Raw genomic sequence first — 23,245 nt, forward strand, 5'->3', positions numbered from 1 at the left:
CATCCCTAATTAGAGCAACTGATTAGAAATTAGAGGAGAAACTTACTTACAATTCATTTTTGGTTGCCTAAAATTGTATTGTAGGCTGACAGGGGGATTGCAGATTATGCTCTCAAGAGCATTAGCAATTGGCAATCATTCCTTTTTTTGCACATGTAAAGTGTGTTCAAGTTTACTCCTTTGCCCTTTTTTTTTTTTACTTTTACTCCCATTAAAAAAAAACGTTTTTCATTCATTATTGAGCTGATTAGTACATATTTAAGATAACCATGAAGCACCACTTTTCAGTTAACTCAGCATAGACTGTTAAAATAACTGTTCAAACAGAAGAAACCCCTTTATTATACAGTAGTTTGGGTGTGTGTATGTTTGTTCAGGAGCGCATCAATCCATATGAGTGACCATATATGTGGAAAGCCTTCTAGCATGTTGGTGTGTTTTTTTTATGTAATAGTAGGTCATTAAATCAGCCCTTTTTCACTGTGGAAAAGATCCAAACACACAAAGAGGAGGCCAACCAGAGTTGGGGTGAGCATCACCTCAGACCCAGGTGCCGTTAATCCCCCAAGGCTGTAGCAGCATCTCAAAATTCATAGGCCCCATAGGACAACAGCAGACCCGCCTCACAACTCAAAACTCATACTATCGCACGTATGCATGTATCACACTTAGAGGTGCAACACACAGAGGTTGAAACCTACATGATGGTGCCTGAGTTTGCACAAAAACAAGAAGAAATACACTCAAAAATTGCTCACACCTGCATCTTTTACATCAGCTTGCTTACTACTCCCAGACACCTGATACACACAGCCTCACTCTGTGTCTCTCCCTGTCAGCATCATTGATTATCTGTGTGTTGTGGTCCTCCCTGCTCCGTCTCTGGGAGGGGATGCGTGCCTCGCAGTCGGCACCTTCCCATTCCTCCGCTGGCCTGTGCCACGTTGCATTTGCAGGGGATCAAGTCTGAGCCTCCAGAAAGCACAGAGAAAAAAGATAAGAAAATTGGCCCTAATGAAAACCAGAGGCACTGTCTCCCTCTTTTTCTCTTGCTCTCTTTCTCCTCCTCCTTTCACTCCCTCCTCTGCCATGAACTTGGAAAGACGAGAGAGGAGGAGAATTAAAGTTAATTCAAACCAGCTCTCCGCAGCGCCAGATGACAGGGCTTTGAAGTGTAAGTGTGCGTGTGTGAGTTTTTCACTCTCTTATTCTCTCTCTCCTCTCCAGCTCTCTCCTTCTTTTTTATGAACGGAGGGGGAAAGCCTTGAAGCTCTGCAGTTTAACTATTTGTTGACTAGTTTAATAAACACTGCTTGGAGTCTGTTTTTTTCTTCTAAAGGGGGCTTTACCTGCTCCTAATTGCATACTTACAGCCTGAATGTCCAGAAAGGTTGGTGCTCATGGCACTTCATTTATGATATCTCAGGAATCAGCTGATCTTTGCTTTTTCTTTGGCAGATTTTATCAGTTTTTCTTTGGTACATCAAAATATTCTTCAATATAAAAATCTGTTATTAGAAAATCTCACACTATTTACAAATATCTCAAGTTTATTGGGTGCATATTCACAACAAAATAACTGCGGACTGACAGTTCATGTCTAAAACGAGTTCATAAAATATAATATGCCTTATCTACATCTCGCGGTCCACCACCAATGCCACATATCAGCCCTCCATGTTTGAAACCTGGAGCACACTGGATTAGAAGGCATAATCAAGATGTGGAAAGCCCAAATTATGGTCTAGAGTAATTACACAAAGATGAGTAGTCCTCAGGGAGGAAGTTTTCCTTGGCTCAGAAAATCACCGCTGTGCCAAGATCTACTACTGAATTAACCTGAGTACATTTGTGTGCACTTAAAATTATGTTTGATGACAATTGCCAAAAACGCAATGCGCTCATCAGGATCAGAGGAAGGTTAATTAGTCCGAGCGGAGCAGAGAAGGATAAAAGCTTTTTGTGAGGTTTGTTTCTGTTGAGGTCAGGAGAATCTCGAGTACTATTGATGAGCAAAGTGAGAATCCTTGGTTGTCCTTGTATAATGTCTTTATTCTCAATATAGCTTTGACCTCTTGGTCATTGGTTAACGTTAAATATTGGGGGGAAAAATTCACAAGCTATGATCAATTCACATCAAACGACTAGGCTGGTAAAGTACATCAAACTACTGTAAACTCTTTGGCTAAGTTCATTTAAAAAAAACAGAGTAAATAACCCAGATGAAGAAGAAATAGAAATACAATGTATCTTAAACTTAATGCTTGCTTCAGCTATTTTCACAGCTCATTTTAGACCTCCAACTTTTGTAAATGACACAACGTAACTATAGTTCAACAGCCAAAGCAGATTTCCTCAAGGAAACAAACACACACCCACATCCAGGTTTCCTCGACTGATACCATGACATGTGCACCTGTTGCTAGGTAAACCAAACATCACTAAACAAAAGTTTATGCCCTTTGCCCACCTCACTTATCCCCCCTCACATTTAATTCTTGCTGTGAGAAAGCCAGCAGTGGTTAGGATTGCAACGTCTTCGCTCAGGATGTCCTGTAGCTTACAGCGTTGTAAATTCTCTCCCCTATCAATTAACAGAAAGGCTTTTTCATCTCTGCATACGTAGCCTCTGATTCAGGCGCAATTAAACTTCTCTAAAACCACTAGTTCCCTTTTGTGCCAGTCTTCTAATTGATCACTTTGGGGGTTTTTATGTTTTGAAATGTCAGGATAACCTCCCAGGGGATCTCTAATGACATGAGCAGTTTTTCGTCATTAGGATTAGAACTGGAGCTTTCTGCTGAAGGTTTATGGAGGGGGGCAGGGGAGTCCTCAGTAGAATCCCAGGAAGTCGAGGTTTGTCCCTGTGCTGTGTGTCAGCAAACATACTCCCTTGTGGCAAAACCATCTCAGTGTGAGGTCTTTTACAGCACACATTTTGATGTGTCAAGGATATGTGTGGATGTTGGTTTGTGATTAGGTGAAAAAAATGGACACAAAACCCAAAGCATGCAGTCAAATTTGAAACTATAAACATTGTCTGCTTTAAGAAGTGGCTGTTCTGTTCATAAAATGTTTGTCATAAAATAGTTTTTGTTGTCAAATGCCCCCTGTAATTTCCTCTCTATACATCATTATGCCTTTCACCCATGCTTGTTTTCCATCCCATTCTCTCGTCTACATGAAGTCTTCATCTGAATATTGCCTGGAGCACACTAGCACTCAGTGACGCACATAATCAGTATACCCTCTCTGTCTGGGACTCCCAAAAGTTCCTTCCACCACCTCCTGCCTCTCCCTCAGACAGCTGTGTGTACGTATGAGTGTTGTGTTGTGGTGGGGGGTGTGGTGTACACTGCTGAGGGTTATAATTTGGTGGTGAACATGAGATGGAAAATCCGTTGGTCTCTGGAGTTCAGGGCACGCTGCTTGCCCACAGCCAGCAAACCAGCGCCGTGTTCCTGAGGTCAGCAAAGTACAGAGGACCTACGACAGAGCCCTGTGGTACTCCGTCACTTACAGACCTCACAAAAACACTGCTTGCTCATATACCCCAGACCCCCCCGAATAAAAAATAACGGGTGAGTCAGAGGAAACCATTGTTTTGCCAACTGGGAAGTCCTGACTATTTATGAAGCGTATGTTTCCTAAATTATATCACCTCGATATTTCTGACACATCAGTTTTCTTCTTTTTTTTCTTTTTAACAATCTGCCAAGCTTTCAGTGTTCCAACCCATGTTTTTATGTTTTTTTTAATGCCTTTTGAAAGTAAGAGAATAAAACATGGAGTTACAGAATAAGCCTTATGTCGAAGCAATGCCCAAATTCCCTCGGTTGAAATTTGGATGATTTTGTCAGTAAAAAAAAAAAGTTGTGTCAAATAAATGAAGCCTATGAAATTTAGAATGCTGTTATTATAATTGAGCCAATCTCTCTGTGCCAAATTATCTCAGTTAATGGACACTTCATGTTGTTTTTATCAAACAGGGTCACCATTTAAACTGCACTGGATTTTCCAGCCACAACTTGCAGTGAATCATAGCACATTACCCCGCTGTCGATTGGATTTATGGATGTATGACACAATGCGCACAAGAACTCTCTCTCTGCCAGCTGTGTGTTAGATGAAGGTTGTAAACAAACAGCCCTCATTCACCACACCCAGTCAGCGTTCAAATTAGCCCGCATACTTGACACACATACACACATGCAATTATGAGCTATCTTTCCATTTCTGCTTTTTACTTAAGGATGTTGTAGTGTGGTGCTGCCTCTAAATTTCCAAACTTACAAGATCCACTTCAAAGGTGTGTGTGGTAGTTTCTTCTGCCACACACAGGATGTACACACTAACTAAATGGGGTGATTTACCCTTTAAACCATGAAAGGCAGAAGAACTTGAAACATACAAAAAGTGGTTCATGTCTAAAACAGCGTGTAGCATCTCTGGCTTTCTACACAAAGTACCACAATCCTCTTCAGAGGCTTAGTGAACACTCATATGGTATATACATCTTTAAAGAGTAACCCTCTGAAATCTGAGTGGTTGTTTTTGTTCACACAGAAGTGACTGAGTTCATTCAACTTTATCTTGTCTTTGGAAGTTTATCACTGGTGGATATTCACCAGATTGTTTGCACACATGAATAAGACAGTGCATTGTTTGGTCAGTTTAAATCTTGCAGAATATGGTACTTTGTTGGCCCAATAGTTTAAAATATGTATTACATAGCAGTTATGTTCAGGTACATGCCTCTCTGTAACCCTGGCAGTCTTTTTCAATACATGTTACATCCAAGCTGCAAGAATATATGTTAATAAAATGCAGCATGACTTTTTAATGGTCCTGTTTCAAACAGATGTGACTCAACAGGATAAGTGTAGAGAATTGCAGTCCTGCTCCATCAGCAGGATTGTGATTTACCTTAACTATCAATATGCATACTGTACTTTAGCTTCTCTGTTACTTATTCTTCCTTTTTTATCTTAACTAGGGATTGAAAAAGGAATAACAAAAGAATAGAGTATCCAGAAATTCTTATATAAACTTCTCTTGTATTTGTATTTCTCAATGTAATTCTAAACTTTTCATTAATCTATCATTTTGTGTTTTTGTTTTCCCCTGTTCATTAATGCAGGACGGTGGTCATGCCAATTGCCAACGAGTTTGCTCCAGACATGGTTCTTGTATCTTCAGGCTTTGACGCTGTAGACGGACATGCTCCACCCCTGGGAGGATACAAACTGACAGCCAAATGTAAGTGCTGAGCTCAGCTAACACGCTAATTGTCTTCTTTCTTCTTTGCAATGGAAAATTTCACAACAGTTTTAATTATTCATATTTTTATGCATGTCCCCAGAGTCTTACTTATCCTCTGCCTGTAAACTGAAGGACAATTTTCACAGCATAAAAAGCTGCTATGACACCCTCGCAGATTTTTAACCAAACTCCCTCTGTGCACTTTGTGCTTCTTACTTGTGTATTCAGAGCAAGACGTTGGCGTGCCAGCAAGGAGCTTTTCCTAAACCATCCTGCTGATCTCAAATAAGAGCATGAGTCTTGCTTGTGAAGGGGGTGATATGGGTGGTTTAGAGAGGATTTCAGGATGAAGGGATATGGGCAGAATACAGGGGAGAAGAAAATACATCTGAATGCATATATTTAAAGTCACCTCCTCCTGACAGAAAAGATCAAAGACTGTGACCAAGCTCAAATGCAAAGCCGCATTTATTGAAATTAAACCTGGCTCATATTAGGGCTTATTATTTAGCCTCAAGTAAATCCAGAGTGCACTCTCTTCCCCTCTCAGATGCAGTCATCCCTTTTCTAATGCATGCTCAAACCCCCTTTTTTCCCTCTTTTTCTTTGATCAATATCCAAAAAGGAAGTTAGAGTTTGAACACCATACTTCCTCCCCTCTCATTCTTTCTCTCTGCCTTGTCTTTGCTGTCATTTCCTGTGTGTCCAGGCTTTGGCTACCTGACTAGGCAGCTGATGGCTCTGGCAGGCGGTCGGTTAGTGCTTGCCCTTGAGGGGGGTCACGACCTCACTGCCATATGTGATGCCTCTGAAGCCTGCGTCTCTGCTCTGCTTGGCAATGAGGTAAGTTGAGCGCCCGAAGGGGGAGGGATAAATTACCGTCAAAATATCCTCATAAATTACTATCAAAATAACCCTGGGCAAGGCGCCAGGATTCAGAAATACATTTGGAAATGAGGACGTTATCTATGGCTGTTGAGGAACTAAATCTGGATTGAAGTGTATGACAAGAGCTAAGAATAAAAACTACAACTACTCCATGCAGAAAATAGAAACTGTTCTATATTAGCTATGTGACTTTTACTATTATGTCAATAATTAAGGATTTTCCAGTAAAGTTTTTATATCATGAAATTTATGAATGCAGGATGCCAAAACAAAGTGGATTAAAAGCAAATAATATTTTTCACCAGTTAGCCTTTAAAATGCTTCATAAATACAGATTTTGGATCTCTATTTGGTTGACAGCCCGAAATTTGCTAGATGCAGTTGACTGTGATAGAAAATGTTTTTACCTTCCTACATTCAAGATATGAAAAATGTCCTCATTTTTAAAATCAATAATGCAACACATTGTTAGGATAAAAATGTAATACATTTTTTTTCAAATTCTAACTGAGGCCAGTGAACACATTTTACCTTGACAAATGCTAAAGTTGAGTCACTAAGCCTGAAAGTCTGGGAATTGCTTCGAGTCACTATGTTCAGGTCCAAGTTGACTCTGAGTCACCAAGGGTTTGGACTCAGAGGTGGTCATGAAGAATCTGAACCCACTCCCCAGTATGAGTCTAAGATGAGTCCTCATTCTTGATGTCATTTATCATAATGTCGTGAATAAAATCAGAGTCAAATCTTCCGGAGTCCTGGATTGAAATATGAACCTTAACAATTTATACATTGGTTAAGGCAACTTGTCTTTCATGTCCTAGGATTTAATAATTCACCTGAATTATTGTGATGAAAACAGGACAGTCTTGTACCTTCCTCTGCAGTTCTCTGTATCATCCTGTGTTCTTTAACAAGCTTTCTGCTACCCAGGGAGGAAGTTAACACCACACACACTCACTCACATACATAAGCATGCCAGGGGCAGAGGATTTCCAGGCAGAAGGTTAATTGTGGGAGTGTGTAGGTTGGGCCGTGGGACTGAATAAACATCGGTACGATGTGATTCATGGCACACAGCAGAATAGCAACTCCTCAAAAGCCGCCCACTCTTTTCTTCCAGCTAATGGAGAGCCCCAAGTGCTGTTTTGGACAGACTGCTCAGTCTCAATTTCTCCTCCTAGATTAAGCATCCAAGTTATCTCAGTGCTTCAATATTTTACCGACTACTGAATATTGCTACAGATCTGAGATTGTGCAGCTTTTCTTGTAGCAGACGGGGTGTGACTGTTGTATTTGTGTAGAAGAATCTGTTTTTCAAAAAGAGAAAGCAAGTTGTTTGACTGTTGTTCAGAGGTGTTTCACCCAGATAATGTTTGTCCAGACTGTGTTGAAGCCAACTCAAACAGATTGCAGTTCATGTCTGGAGTGTGTTTCCCACGTACACCCACAATCTGTTGCTGTTTTGTTCACACTTTGTCTTATTTAGTGGACTGAAATGATTTCCTGGCTCCTTGCTATGGGTTCTTACACTGAAGTTTTATGCATTGTGCTTCAGATTTGTTTCTCTTCAGTTTGCTTTTTTATGTTACAGAGGTGTGAACGCAGTGGGATATTTTTAAGTATGTGTTTAGTTCATTCAGGTCAATTCAGATGATGAATGACCAAAATAAGCATTGTGGAGGACTTCTACCCTCTGCAGTTGATCTCAGCTTTGCAAGCTAAAAGTATGTTTCTGTCCAAACCAAAGACACCATTGAAGGAAGTACTCACTCTGAGTAAATATCCAGACTTCTCTCTGTCATGAACTCAATTTACTCTGAAAAACTGACCATTCTCAAGTGCTGCACCAGATGCAGCCACAAGGAAACCCAGGGTGTTGGTTGCAATTGGAATGGTCACTGCACCTGCTAAGTCCATTAACATCAGACTCGTGAGACAGTTATTTCAATAAATGGGTTCACAGGTAGAATATTTATCTGACAATACATCACAGAGCTTAAAAACATCCTATAGCTGGATGCAAGTGGTTGTGATACATGCGGAAAACACAAAGCATGGCAAATGAAACTGGAAGGCTTTATAAGAATTGTTTTTTCTTGCTATTACTTTAATGTAAAGGAACTTCTATTGACACAGTTTTTTGTGCATAGCAACAACCACTCTATTTCTTTTTTTAGCTTTTCTTCAGGTACATTCCGAGCAGTCACTCAGTACAAAAAATGCAAATTATGCAGTTCTGTGCTATTGCAGAAGCATTGCATGCAAGATTTTGCTCTTTCTAAATTAACAAAGCAACAAATAATTTGTACATCTAGGTCAGTATACACTAGTTTAAACTCACATTATATATTATAACCCATTAGTACTACCAAGCACCACACACTGTCCCTCAAAGTTGGTCACACCAATTACAAAAGTTACACATGAACCATTTATTAAGTGGTTAACAGTATTGGCACTTCGGTCTGCACCTCAGCTTTTAATAGCAAGAAATCATTGTTTGTCTCTGAATCTGCATTGCTCACTCTGAATTTCCCTCACTGAAGGCAGTAAATTCTCATCCTGCAGCCTCTTGTTCCAGCTCTGCAGACAGCTCGAGCTATAAATGAGTTCTTGGAATCATAAAAACACCCTCATGGCCTATTTCCATGTGGATCTTGGAGTCCGAACAAAACAAACAGAACAATAACACGGGGTCACGTTAATAAAGCTCAACCATGGCGACCGACCAGTCCATCAATGTAGCATGGAGATACTTGACCAACACCGACTGATGAACCTTACAGGAACATGAAAATGAAGTCAAACACTGTGAAACACACCAGCAGGGTTTTACCCCTTAGAAGTCTGTACTTCAGAAGATTTTTGGTTTGTGTGGAACCTGTGAAAGAAAACAACAGATTTCAGAGTTCCTCTTACACAGGAACACATCAACCTGAGGTTTAATTTAATAACATAGCTATGCTTACCTGCACAGTGCCAATGACTCAAAGGTGTATAGAGTAACCAGCTATACAGCTGGTAAGCATTCAGGAATTCAAGGACACTTCAGCAGGGCGGATGCTTTTGGCTGTCACACACTTTGGACCCTGGACTCTCGGTTTGAAGGACACTCTTGTTACTCACAACATCACCGCCCTGCTGCAAAAATACTGAATTGGATCAGGGGGTTTGGGTCTTAGATTTCAGCAGCCTTCAGAGCACCGGCCTCAGCAGGGGTATGGAGGAGGTCACTGGATGGGTGCCACAGGGAGCTGAAAATTCAAAAATAGGCAGGAGGCAGGGAGCATCAATAGCCTCTACCCTGCAGGATTCCCCTCTCTGCTTTTCACCCGGGGCCCCGTCACTGGTAAACATCTGTGAATGGTTACCCTCACACCTCTTACAGCAGGGTTAGACTGGGCTTAGGGATCAGATAATGAAGGGAAATGGAGCACTCATTTGAGAGCTGAAAGGAGGAAGCTATTGTTTTTAGCAGCTCCAGGGAATACAGCACGTATACAGGTCTGACATTCATATTTACGTCACTAAGTTTTATTAATCAGTCACAACAGCAGTTTTTTGGGGTTTACTGGGAATTATAGCAATAAAATAAAACATAGGTTGTGTCATGACAGAAGTCTCATTAAAACGGTTTCATGGAATTCTTCATCAGCAGGGGACGTCTTTGATTAGTGACATACAACATTAATGTAGACGTCATTTACTTCTGAGTATCAGCAGTTTGCTCTTTGTCAGCAAATGATGTCAGCTGTTTGAACAAAGAGGGATCATTCAGCTATGCGGGGCTTTGATAGCTGATAACAAAGGGAAAAAAGAGCCAAAATGTCCCTGATCAGATCAAAATGGCAGGAAGCAAGTGTTTTTATCATAATCTCAGTGAAGGTCTCTGTAATGAAGCAGGAATGTGGCTGGAGAACGTCAGTGAAGAATGGAGAAAGATAAAAGACATGGCTTTGTTTTTTGCATGTGTTCATTTGCCGACAGCCTGAATACAGCTTCCAACATCAAATGAGAAGAGATAAAGAATCCAAAAACCTATCTGCTCTTAAGCTTAACCAGTCAGGATGAGCACCAGGGACAATCTGTGGTCCGTTGTCCGCTCCATGTTGGACCGCTTTGAACGTGGTCACTGAGAGGGTTATTTTAAGAGGAATTATTTTGGTTGTGCGTGTGTTTTTGGCAGAATGTGAATGGAGCGAGTGAGGAGGCTCAGACGAGGGACCACAGCTGGATTAACTGGTCAGCTGTGCTTTTGTTTACGAAGCTTCAAACTGCCTGAAGCTCTGTATTGTCTGGAAGTATCCAAAACGCAAGACGTCATCCTAGCTATTCCATAACAGGAGAGTGCAGCTTTGACAATAAAATGAAGCTCCATTGGTCTTGCATATGCGTGAGTCAAGATTCCACACGACTGGATCGACTATCTTAGCTTAGGTTTGCCACGATACTGCAGAGGGCACTTACTTTTCTTATGTGCCAATATGATAAAAACAGTGGAATAGATCATATGTACCCCCTTTTTTAAGTTTTCGTGGTGAAAAAGACAGATTTGTAAAACCAAAACATCCCAAAGGTGTTCCCTATATCCTCTTCACCTCTTGTCAAGCTTTTACTTCCAGTATTTTACTGCTTGTGTGTGTGTGAGAAATATATCTCTGCTTTTATTGGCAGGTTAATACAAGCTTCGCTATAATGAGCATTAGGTTTCCTTTGAAAGCAGCTTAAATTAGCTGGGAAAGAGAGGGATGAAAATTGCTGAATGGACTTTACGGGCTCTTTAATTCACCCCCACCAGTTTAAAATGCAATCATGAAGTCTTTTCAGTTAAATAGCTCATGAATGATGCATTTGCAACTACACTAGTCAACTCTGAACCCAGGACTAATTCATGATTGCTTGCAAACAGATGTCGGCCCACTTCAACCACGGTTGTTAGCAATTATATGATAAACAACAGGCTAATATGTTAATTGTTAGCAGCTGTCAATGAGGTTATTTGGTGTATTTACTCTCCGGTTACAGTTCGATGCTCGGCTTCACCTGTCTCCCTCTTGGGTCTGTCTGTTCACAACCAACTCCAGTTATAAGGCAAACTTACACCCTTTTCCCAAAAGGTCACATGCTCTGCACAATGCACATCATTACCTTGTTCAGTTAGCATAACATAATCAACCAGTTTAAAAGACCGCCAACATATGCACATGGACACAACAGTAAACAATGGATGCCTTGTGTGCTCTTTCTTTTGCTGAACAAGTGGATTTCCTTGTCTTTCCACTGTTTTGGTTTCAGCCTCCCTCAGGAATGTTTTTACCGGGGCACATTCCTCACACTCGGCTCATAGCTTTCCACGGTGTGTCAGTATTTTTGGCCAGGACCAGTGCGTTGGATGGCTGTGACACACTGTGAATAAATGGTGGAAATATAGTCAAAGCTAGCGGTTTTAAAGGACAGACGCACATCTGATGGTACAAAGATGCAGAAGTCCAGGAAAACCAGGACCACTAACTTAAATAAACAGAAATGTCACCATGGTTGATGTCTGCCTGTGCTAATATATAATGTGAATGCATGTGTGTGTGAGCATTCGTGTGTTTGCCATACCTGCCTGGTGGGGGCCCCTGGAGCTCCTTGACAAGAACCATTAAAGTTTATAAGCGTGAGGCCCGGCTGTCAGTCAAGTTGACAGGCTGCCCCTGTCCAACCCTGCTCTGAGGTGAACCCCAGAAAACCTCGGAGAACCCCTGACCCTGTTCTGACAGGGAGCAGGGTTAGTATGAGACGGGAAGGGCTGAGACGGGATTGGCTAAGGTTTTGGTTAAAACTTACCGGAAGGTTGGAGAAGTAATAATTGATAGTTTGAATCCCCAGAGTGGCTGAGAAATTTCTGGGATGGGAGGGATAAGTAAGTACTGCTGACTCCCCCGCAGTTGAAGTCCAGAGTTTAAGACCTACGGGACTGTGTTGGTGTGGGCGTGTTTGATGAGGCTACTTTGTGTCTTTATTTGGCCAACAAAAAAAAAGACTTTACATAATGCAAGAAAAAATAGATTTGAGTGAAACTATCAACACTGTAGTTCAGAAATTGTAAGAAAAGTTGATTTCAGATCATTTAATTATGGATTGTTTGGAAGATTTGCTTTTGATTTATCAATCATGCTGAAGTATCACTCCCTCTGTGACAACTTCTGTCCCCTTAAAGTGTAGGTGTTGTGGAAGAAAAGCAGCACTTTTGAATTATAAAATAGCTCACAGTTCACTGATTCCTTGCCAAAGGCTTCTGTGCAATTAAATGTCAATGGAATTGTATCAAATTTGATACAATCGGCTTACAAAGGCAGCTGTTCCATTACAGGAGATCAAACCCAAATCATCAAAACAGACAGATACGGACGATGAGGAATCTTGCATCTTTTATCAGGGCTGCACTTATTTAGAACAGGTATCAACTGATTTCATGGATACTCTTTTGCACTATGAGGGTTTTAAGCATGGTTATGTCACAAAAACTCCAACCAACCTGATATGTCTTTCTAGTAAGTACACCTCCTCTACTGCTGGACCCTTTTTGTAAGTAACTCTGACCAAATTGCAGCTCTTTCACTGTTGAATATTCTTGGACAAACTGTATGTTTATATACGTCTTTGCGAACACACCTCTGTCCATCCCTGTGCGCGTGATGTAGCCTGTCGTGCCACAGCAGGATTAAAGTATCCTTCTCCCCAGACTGGCTCTTCCCTCAGCCCCTCTGGACCCCTCCCACACTCTATTTGTTTTAATTAAAAGAAAACTTCCAGCCTTGGCCAAGCAAGCCTGACTGACGAAGATTTTTTTTTTCCCCCTTTTCTCTGGCATCCTACTCCCAAATCTCTGGCCAAACCATTTCTCTTTTTTCTCTCAGTTACTCTTTTAATGTTTCTCTGTTGTTGCTTTACTCTCTGGAGTTTTGATCTTGTAGAAAAGGGGGATGCATTTCTTCTCTGCTGGAATGTTGAGCTGAAGGAGTCTGTTTGACAAAATGGGATGAGAAAGTGTCCTATATGCAGCGGGCCAAGAGGGAAATTGAATCATTCCGGGTTGGGAAGGCTCGTCAGGGAATAGCCCTGTTTCCTCTGAGTTGTGGCTTGGACAGTTTCATAGGCTTAGCTGAGCTCCCCAGAGAAAGATGTGTGCATGTGTGTGTGCGTATGTAAGAATAATTGTGTTTAAAAGCAGTTTGCATGTGCATCTGTGTACACTACTATGTGTCCCAGGACAAAGCACACATTGTAGATTGTGTCAAAGAGTAGCAGAGCTCTTGGTGAGTGGGAGGAGGTTTGCATCTGCAGCCTTATTTTCTATTGTGTCAGCAGCTTGAGTTTGTTCCCCACCTCTTGGAGTGATCCAACACTGGGCTGTGGTCCACATTCAAAAGTGATCCTTTAAAACCGCATTAGTTCAAGTGATCTTTCTGCCATGTTTCGAAGCAGCTTTCTTGAACACCTGTCAGTCATATTCATAGAAATATGTATCCAGCCTCACCCATGATTTTAAAAAAACACCACGGGACATTTAATGCATGCAGCTGATGTTCGCAGTGAGCATGGCCTCTCTGCCACTGACCTACGTGCACTGCAGCAGCTTCAGTGTCTTAAATAACAGCTACTGGAAATTTTGCAGAGCTTATTTTCTGTTATGCAAGAAAAATGTTGTGATGTTATTTTCTCTTTGTTCCAGTTGGACCCGATTCCTGATGAGGTGCTGCAGCAGAGACCGAATGCCAACGCTGTCCGCTCCATGGAGAAAGTTATAGAAATTCAAGGTGAACAACAAATACACACTCAAGCGTATCCTTATCATCAGCATCTCTGTGATTCGTTTCTATGGCTCTCAGCAGCACAGAAGCTGACTCCACCCTGCTCTGGTCTTTGTAGGTAAATACTGGCGTTCACTGCAGCGCTCTGCCCCAACACTTGGATGCTCGTTGAGTGAAGCCCTCCGGCATGACGTAGACGAAGCTGAGACAGTCTCTGCTATGGCCTCACTGTCTGTTGCCAACAAGCACATTGGAAAGAGGTACACTGTGTTTTTTTTTTTTTTTAAGCTTTTTTTTATTATTCTTCTTTTATGATGTCTTTCCATGAGTCAGAAATCTTGATACTCTGCTGGAACCTGCTTGTCAGACAATCTTAGTGACTAAGAGTCCTGCATGAGTGACTGTACCCCATGATCAATGGCTCTAGACCTTAAAGCAGGCATACTGGGTTGAAATACAAACTGAAACCCTTTCCTGCCTTTTCATTCCCCACTTTTTTCCAAGTTCCCTGCTCCATGCACTGCCTTGATCACTCAGTACTGGTGCAGAGTCCCAAAAGTAAAAAACTATGAAGAAAACTGAGTTTACAAAAAACATGTAATTTGATTACTAGAGGTTACACACTGCAAATATCTAAATATCAAAATAATCTGAAATTAAATCAAGTGTTTTTGTCTCATTTTAAGTAAAAATTGTTTTGTTATACACAATATGAGCCATATGAGCCAGTCCAGATAAATGTCCTGTTTCAAGTTATTTAAAGACAAAAATGAGGTCTGAATTGTTTGTAACAAGTAAAAAAAATCTGTCAACGGAAAAGAAAAAATTGCTTGAATTTTGTTTGAAACTAGAATAATGTCTTAATACAAGTAACTTTTCTCTTGCTCCACAGGCAGACTTTTTACTTGTAACAAGCAGTGTTGGTCGTCTTACTATTAAAAAGTAATTAGTGACAGTTACAAATTACTTCTCCCAAAAAGTAATTGTGTTAGTAACTCAGTTACCTCATTGTAAGAGTAATTAGTTACTCAGCAAAGTAACTGTGATGTTATTTTTTCATGTTCTATACGTTGTTACATTCTATTACATCATTAAGGTCAAAGATGTTCATATAAACAGATTAAAGAATAAAAACACGATATACAGAATTTAGAACATTTGGTATTTATGAACTAAAAAGATTGCAAACTGTTAAGAAAACACAAACGTAAACTTCTGGCCATTAGGTAGTGCGACTCTCTAACTGTACATAAGGCCTACTGCACAATAAAGAGAGCAATATCCAACTCTTAAATATTCAGTAAAGTAATAAGAATTAAATATTGAAAATAAATAATATTCACACACTTTGCATTCAAGTACAAAACCCAATCCCCAAAATGTAAACTTGGGTAATAAAAAACAAAGGAAAATCTGGCCTTTAATTAGTGCAATTCTCTGTATCTGTATAATACTGCACAATAAACAGAGCAATATCCAACTCTTACGTGCCAGGCTCGACGCCATTGTCGCTGTCTTGTTGTGTTTAGCAGTCGGCGCGTGCAGTGAGACAGCGTGAGCAGGGAATGATCCGCCCACCCAGCTAATTATCATTGCAATTGCAATGGCGTCATCATATATCACATATTCCCAATGAGAAGACAAATGACAAAAAGTCTGGGGTGCTTTGGAGCTGTCATTGTTAACCGTGTTATCTTTTGTCCAGGGCTGAAGAGGAACCCATGGAAGAGGACACTACTATGTAAAAAAGTCATCTCTCTCCTCTGACCAGTTTTCATCTTCGACAGTGGCCTTGTCCACTCACTGTCGCACTCCTGCAGAAGTGTCGCCTGTGCCGTGTCAAACGGGTGGTTTCTGTGTGTGAGATCAAGTGAAACACAAAAAGAAAACGGAACACTGAGGTTGATGCACCGATCAGCAGAGCACGGACTGATCCGCATACAAGTTTCTTCAACAACTTATGTAGAAGAAAACTGACTCAACCATCCAACCAACAATGACGACCTTGAGTGCCAGTGCTTTTCAAACACTAGACAATGAGTAGTTTTTTTGATGCCAGTCAGAACTGTACACAGACTATCTGTAGTCACCTTTATTTCTTATTAGTCTGTTCTGTCTGTGCATTCATTTTCATTAACAACCACCAGAGCTGACGTGATTGTGACTCTACACTACAGCCGACTTTCCTCTGCTCTTTGAAGGCATCCTGATGGAAAGAACAAAGCGGTTGAATTTCCATAAGCTGTGTTTAAGATTACTGAGAGGAAAAGTCAGCAGGTGTTCTGATCCCACAATGATTGACAGTGAAAGACTGTGTTTGTGCCTTTATTTCCAAACCTGGCAGATTCTTATGAACTCTACTGAAAGAGCTTCGCCTTAAAAAACAGGTTTGGGAACGAGGCCTCTTCACCCCAAGCTCTCAGACATTTTTTAACCCTGGCAAGACATCCGATGCCTGCATGTTGTTGGCACATACACTGGAGGACCTTGGCATGTTTACCTATAACTTTCTGCAAGAAGCCCTCTGTCTCTCCCTCTTTCTCCATCTTTCCTTTTCTCCCTCATATTTTTATCTGAGTTTAGAGGGTAGTTCCCAGACATAAGTTGGAGTTGGTTCATCAGAATTTTGTGTGAAAAAGTTTCAAACCTTGTAAATCATGACTGGAAAGCACCACAGAACGAGTGGAGCTCAGAAAATGTGCTTAACTGCAAACTACACGCACAACAAAGTGTCAAGACAGGATAAAACCACATGTTTAAATATTGATTTTTGGAATACATTAAATTTATTCTGGAGCGTTAGTGTTCCCAGCCCAGACCATAATGCCATCATATCAGATTAATAACTACATGATACCAAACAAAACATTGTAAGAAGCATCCAAGTAGAAACACACCTCTCATTGATTCAAAGCTGAAGATAACAGCTGACAGAAACTTTGAGAGCTTGCATCCCAAAGCCGGATTTTGGCCACAGACTTAATCAACTCCCCTGAAGAGCAGACTGAAGTAGCACACATTGTACCAGAACCACAAGACGCCTTAGCTGGACTCCTGTGCTCACCATATGTTGTAATTAGACAGCAGAGAAGCCAAAGTACGATGACATTACAGTCCAACCTCTGAGTGTTTGCATTAGAATCAGTCTCATGTTTTGCAGAGTAGTGATACAGAGACAGAAATTAGTCGCACATGGGCCAATTTGTTGAACCAGCCCTCTCTTTAGGACGACTGTGTCTCTGTGGTAACAATGACCATACCACCTGGGATTTTCCAGAGGGGTGTTCCAGGGCCGCACAGACTCTCACAGCTGGTTTAACATCTTTGGCCTCTTGTTAAGAACATCTGCTGCCCAAATGTCAGGTGCTGTGAGGCAGGTGTGTGTACATCTGCTCTCTTACAGTGGAGTTCATGCTGCTCTTTATAAATATTTGAGTGTATACACATATTTTTAGACTTACTCTTTCTTCATCATACTCTTGTCTTGACCAGTGGTACAGCTGGTTTGACGATGGATGTTTGAGATACAGAATAGCACATGATGAAGCTAAGAAACCTGCATTCTTTATATTTTACATCAGAGGGATGGCTTGGTTTGGCATATCTGACACAACACTGGTTTTTATTCAATTCAATGATCCCTTGTGACATGAAAAACAAACAAGTTTTTTTCCTGTTTTATCAAACATATGATTCACAAAGTGCACAAGTTCATTTCCAGTCGTTACCCAGCCTTCCAACTTGTGTTTGGGATCTGCTTTCTTTCACATTTAATCAACAACAATTAAATCACGTTGAACAGGATGCAGGGCGCAGTCATGTTCTCTGCTGTTTACTGTACATATGACAACAATCTCTGGAGTATTCCTGCCACAAAACACTGTCAGTGACTACTTTTTTTTGTTTTGTTTTGTTTATTTTTTTTCCAGTCTTTTGCTCTTTCCGTGGACTCCAGTGACTTCTTCTTGTACATTTTAAAGTGTTTTCCTGTTAACTCTTCACTGCCCCCTCTCCTGCGTTCTGTTACATTGTAAAGCTGACAAATGTCGCGACAGGTGAGGGATCAGACTCTGTTTTATGGACATTACATGACTTTGTTTCTGGGTTTAGGGTTGCTGTGGGAGGGATGGGAAGCAAATGTTTTTACTTTGTATATTGATGGACAATTGTGTATTTACTGTATGTTTATAGTAGATTTATATATAAAAAGAAATGAGTATATTATATATATCTATACATAATGAAATATTATGATCTTGTTTTTTGAAGTTGTTATTGAAAATGATACTTTTCATGGGTCTTATGTTCAGTCTTCACTTGTTTTGGTGTCAGTGAAGGCACCGTGCGCTGTCCTCAGTTACATTTTGTTACATGTTGTGAAGCGTTTTGATGGCTGTCTTTTTCTCCTTTCAACACTGCTGACTAACTCTTCGCTTCATTCATGCGGTATCATGACACTGTTACAGTTTGGTGCCATTGTCCTTGTGTGCATCCATGTGTGTATTTTTACATTCCAGGTCTTTTTTTTTTTTTTAAAAAAGCATCACATTTGTGGATTTTTTTGGTGTGAAAAAACACTAATTTTGACAGGCACCTTTAAATTTCAGCTGTTGTAGGAAGTGCACAACTTAGACTTGAAGTCTTTTTACAAAATCAGCAAAGTGGAGACCCATTTCCTCTTTCTTGAAGGCTTTACAAGTTCATCCTCTTAAAACAACAAAAATTGGGAGATGGTCTGACATTTAATCACTCTTACTGGCTCTGGAACAATTTCACACTATCATCTCTTATACTCTTATCTAGCTGAAGGGGCGTAGTTTTGATTAAAATGACCAATCCCGTGAAATAAATCTAACTCTTCTTTCTCAATCCATCGTCGACTGGCAGCTGCCTTTGTGTTTCAGGGTGGCCTGTTCTCAGTGGGAGCTCAGGTGTTTGATCCCTGCAGCATCTGAAGTGAAATCAGAGCTCAGCACATGCACCACAAACGCCTGTGTCTTATGGGAATGTATGCAATGATTGTGGTTAGTGATATTGTAATCAGACTTTCAAAAGTTTTTAGTTTTGACTGAATGTATGTGAGCTCCACTGGCAGTGTCCCTAAATCACCTTCGTCTCAGTCTTTTTTAAAGGCTTCTGGAGTCTGCCAGGAAATCAGCTTTGAAGAATATATCATTCTCTATTAATCTGCCTCTTTTTAACTTGACATGAAGAACAGAGGATGTGTAGATGATAAGTGATTCAGTCGTTATTTGGCCATCAAGTTACTCCATGGACAAAAAAAAAAAGCTTTACGTTTTCATTAAGCTTCAGTTCTAGTCTTCTGTCCTTTGGTTCATCCATGTGGTCGTTTTTGAAGTCAGCACTTTGTCCTGTATGTTCTCTCATCTATAGATTTCCAGGCACACAGAGTTATTTGCAGTCTGAATATGAACATAAATACAGTCGGTCTTTCCTGAACATTACCTTTACATGGATACACTAACATTTCTCTGTATGTAAACACACTTGTTGAGATGCATTTTGGTAGCTAAGCCCAGAACATTCCCAGAACCTTTGCACAGCCATGCCAGTCATGGATTCAGCTTTGGTTTCTCAAAAGCAGCCAATAACAGCACTGTCTGGCTTCCCCGGCCGTCTGTCCTCACTGTTAGTCTTAACACAATGTCCAGTAACAAAAAAACATTCCATTAGGTTATGATTTCCATTTGTTCACAGAGGGCATATCTTTTTATTTGAGCTCTTAGAGCTCCAGAAGTGTCGGTTTGTTGAGGTGGCCTGGTCTGGCTTCACTCCATTCCCCTTTTCTCTCTGCATGATCTGTTTGTCTGCATGCACTGCTTACCTGTCAGTCTGCCTGTCTGTCTGTCCACCCAACACCACAAAACAGCACAAGGGATCGAGCACTGAAGGACATTAGTACTTTCACTGTATCTAAACTGTCTTATCTCTTTTACTGCTTTTTGTCTCTGCTGGGAAGCTTGGAGGCTTTCATGATGTTCTTCTATTGGTAGGATATAAGGACTCATCACACCTGGTAGTTGTTTTTGTTTTTTTACAAAAATGGAGAAAACATATCTAACACTTGTAACACAGACAATAGATTTTATGTAGAGAAAAAAGTTGTTTTAGGGGGATGCTTTGTGTTTTAGGGGGATTTGTAAAATGCGACAAAAGAATGGACTGACTTTTTCTTGACACCAGGTGAGATGTGACCTCGGTGGACGGCTTGGACTACATTTTTGTTCTTTGTCACATCTGGACTTATCAAAGGGCTCCATTCAGATGCCTGGTCTTGGTCTTAACTACAGTTGTCCATTCCACTAAATACGCCAGTTATTGCGATGACCACTGTGGTTAAAAAAAACAACAGTTTTAGGTTTACATGTATGTATAAAATGCATATTCTTTTTTTTTATCTGTTATGTTTTTGACTTGTTCCACCGTTGTTACAGAAATAGTACATTTTTCTGGGGAACCTTTGATCTAACATGTTGTCTTTGACATCTACAATATAAAGTATTGTTTTGGAAAAACTGCAGTGTCTGAATGTTGTGTTGAAAGTATGACTTGCTGGCTTTGATTGATGAAAACTAGATTTGCTGTTGGGCATCATGTGTGTGTCCTCACTACAGCTGCCCGCTGAATTTTGATGACTTGAATCATCAGTCTGGGAAACCATACTCATATTTTTCTGTTGAACCTCTGCCCTTCTGTTTTTTAGCTGCATCATTTTACTCGGTGAAATTCATGGAAACCACATGACAGGTCGGAGATTTCACAATACTTCTCTCCTGTAAGAAGTTTTCATTGGGGTTTTAGAAGACCTAAATCAGTTCTTGTGTGTGTTTGCGAGACAAACACACACAAGGTCATCAAAATTAAAAAAAAAAAAAACTGTTTTTTGTTGTTGTTTTTTTCGAATTCCTGAAATTGCTGTAGCAAGGTAGGTGTCAGATGGATTAACAAAAGTAAGAAGTGATTTTTGATGTTTTCCATGTCAGAGATTCTTGACGAGTGATGCATTTGAAAGACGGCAAGGTGAGATTTCTTGTTTTAAAAAGAGTATTTACTCATATGCGTACTGTCTTGGAACCCATCAGGAATCATAGTTTGTTATCTTCTGATATCTCTGGGAGCAGACTTCTTCAACTTTTCATTTATTCCCACAAAAGCGAGCACAAATAGAAATGACCAGCTGAGACTTTTTCACATTGCAGTACCTTCTGCATAGCACAAAGAAAACTTTCAGGTGATTTTGGCAGAATTTTCTGGTCTTAAATTTGCTGTAATAACACCTTTGAAATGGTTGCAGTTTTGTAAGGTCTGTCCTCAAGAAGGTCACAAGATGGTCACAAAATTACTTCGGCCCTTGACCATGCATTGACTTAGAGTGGAAAGAGCTCAGCCCACTCTGATGCTTGATTTTGAGTCATGTAACCGTCTTCCTGCATGAGTAACACTCCCTAAGAGCTGTTATCAGGTTGTGTATAAAATTAGAACAGTTCTCCTGTAAGTCCAGAAGGAGGCAGTGCTCCTGGAACAACAAGAAGGGCCCCACAGTAGCTGTAAGTGGGATTAGCCACCCATTGGGAGAGGTCAAAGGTCTGAGCCAGTGTCCAAATAAACAGCAGTGAATCCTTGTTGGTGGTGGAACTAACGCTAAGACAACAGTCCAAAGGCAAACAAAGCCAATCCTGCCTTACCTCCTCTCAAATAAACACACATTCCTTTGCTTTCCTGTCAAACTCAATTGAGAGAGTAACAGTGTAAATAGTGACGTGACTTCAGGCTTTGTAGACTCGTCACAATCTCTGTAAATCATGGAGCATTGGGACACCATGCAGCAGCCAAGGTAAACATAAAGGAGCACACCTCTCCTTCCTGGGAGAATTGAGTTTAATGGAGACACAGGGAACAGTATTTACTATCACACTGTAGCTGAAAAGAGTCTAAAGAAGAAAGAGCTGATGGTGAAGCTGGGAATGCGACCTCTGATGGTTCCTCAGCGGCTGGACTTTTTCTTACATCCACGCTGATGACACGCAGACTGCCCGTCTCACCTTTAGCTCACCATAGGCGTCAACACGTACGTCGTCTCTGCTGTGTTGCAACACACAACCCCTGTGACCCCTCAGAGAGGTCGGGTCAGAACAGAGGTGGAGCCATACATATTGAACTTTCCCCCCTTCTCGAGGGCCAGCCAACAAGATGGCCGCCTCTTCACCACAACAAAGACCTGAAATGTCAGCATGGATGGAAATCCAGGAAAACCCCCTTATATATCTTCCCTCTCCTTTTCCCGCAGTGACATTTTGGTGTGCGGTAGCGCTCTAACTGTGCTCATCCTCTCGCAGCGTTGGCCGTTGTCAGTTTGCTCTGTCATTACCCGCCACCGCTATACGTAAAAAGAGGCCTCATCTTCCCAGCTGGGCTCATCACTGCACTTTTAATTGCAGGTTAGACTGACTTAAAATGGGGATGAGGCTTTGGCCAGCTGCTAAGATGACAAACAAGGACTAATTACAGATGAGTCATTAGAATCAGTGTTGGATTATCATCAGTCGGGAATAAAAACTTGTTTTTCAGAGATTTGTAACAAACAGTAGTTTGAGGAATGAAGAGGTGGCCCTGACACGTCAAGTCTGCTCATCTTTTTGAAGCTGGATGATCTTTGTCTTGTTCTTTACATTTGTTGGTTCTTGGTGATGAAAGTTCAAACATATTTAGGGTGAAAGCTTCGAGGTCTCTTCATTCCAAACAATGGAAATGCATAAGAGAAAATGTGCGCCCGTTTGCTGTTCTTTCCATGTCACACTCTTCCAGTCATTTGTGATTTTTGACTGACACTGTGTATTTAAAAAGCTGTGCAGCGTTTGCTTGTCTTACTACTGCATGTGTTTAGTCTGGTGTCCAGCGTGTTCGGACATCAAAACGCCTCAAGGAGCTGCTGCAAACATTACACTAACACTGATTCACTGTTAGCTCTGGTGTCAGTAAAGGCCTCATACATTTACAGCTGACCAGTTATGTGCTCTGCCACAAAGAAGAAAAAAAAAGTTTTTACTAATTTTAAACAAAAAGCCAGATCACACTTTGCAGAAAGCAAAAGACAAAAAAAAAGAAGAAAAATACTCTAGCACTGATTTTTACCCTAAAGCTAAGCCATACTCATCGAGTGGTAGCAATGTATGCTAAAGAACATTCCTAAACAGGAAGTTCTTCATTATCATTTTCATTTGGATTGGGAGAACAACCACCTTAATGTTTTTGTTAAAATCATGGGGAAAAAAAAT

At 40.8% G+C, this 23,245-nt stretch overlaps 1 protein-coding gene across 2 annotated transcripts in view; it reads left to right on the plus strand.

The window, feature by feature from the left end:
- The window catches only part of hdac4 (histone deacetylase 4), a 115,983-nt gene extending 97,507 nt beyond the window's left edge, over positions 1–18,476 (plus strand). For both annotated transcript variants that reach the window (XM_074694570.1, XM_074694571.1), the window contains 5 exons: positions 5,141–5,259; positions 5,972–6,105; positions 13,871–13,955; positions 14,068–14,209; positions 15,655–18,476. In XM_074694570.1, the coding sequence (XP_074550671.1) occupies positions 5,141–5,259; positions 5,972–6,105; positions 13,871–13,955; positions 14,068–14,209; positions 15,655–15,694 (520 nt within the window). In that variant the 3' untranslated portion in view covers positions 15,695–18,476. The remainder of the gene's footprint in view (positions 1–5,140; positions 5,260–5,971; positions 6,106–13,870; positions 13,956–14,067; positions 14,210–15,654) is intronic.
- Positions 18,477–23,245: the final 4,769 nt, after the last annotated feature.

Source organism: Halichoeres trimaculatus, unplaced genomic scaffold, assembly GCF_033239565.1.
Source record: "Halichoeres trimaculatus isolate MK-OKI-2021-1 unplaced genomic scaffold, fHalTri1.1 fHalTri1_scaffold_19, whole genome shotgun sequence".
NCBI lineage: Eukaryota > Metazoa > Chordata > Actinopteri > Labriformes > Labridae > Halichoeres > Halichoeres trimaculatus.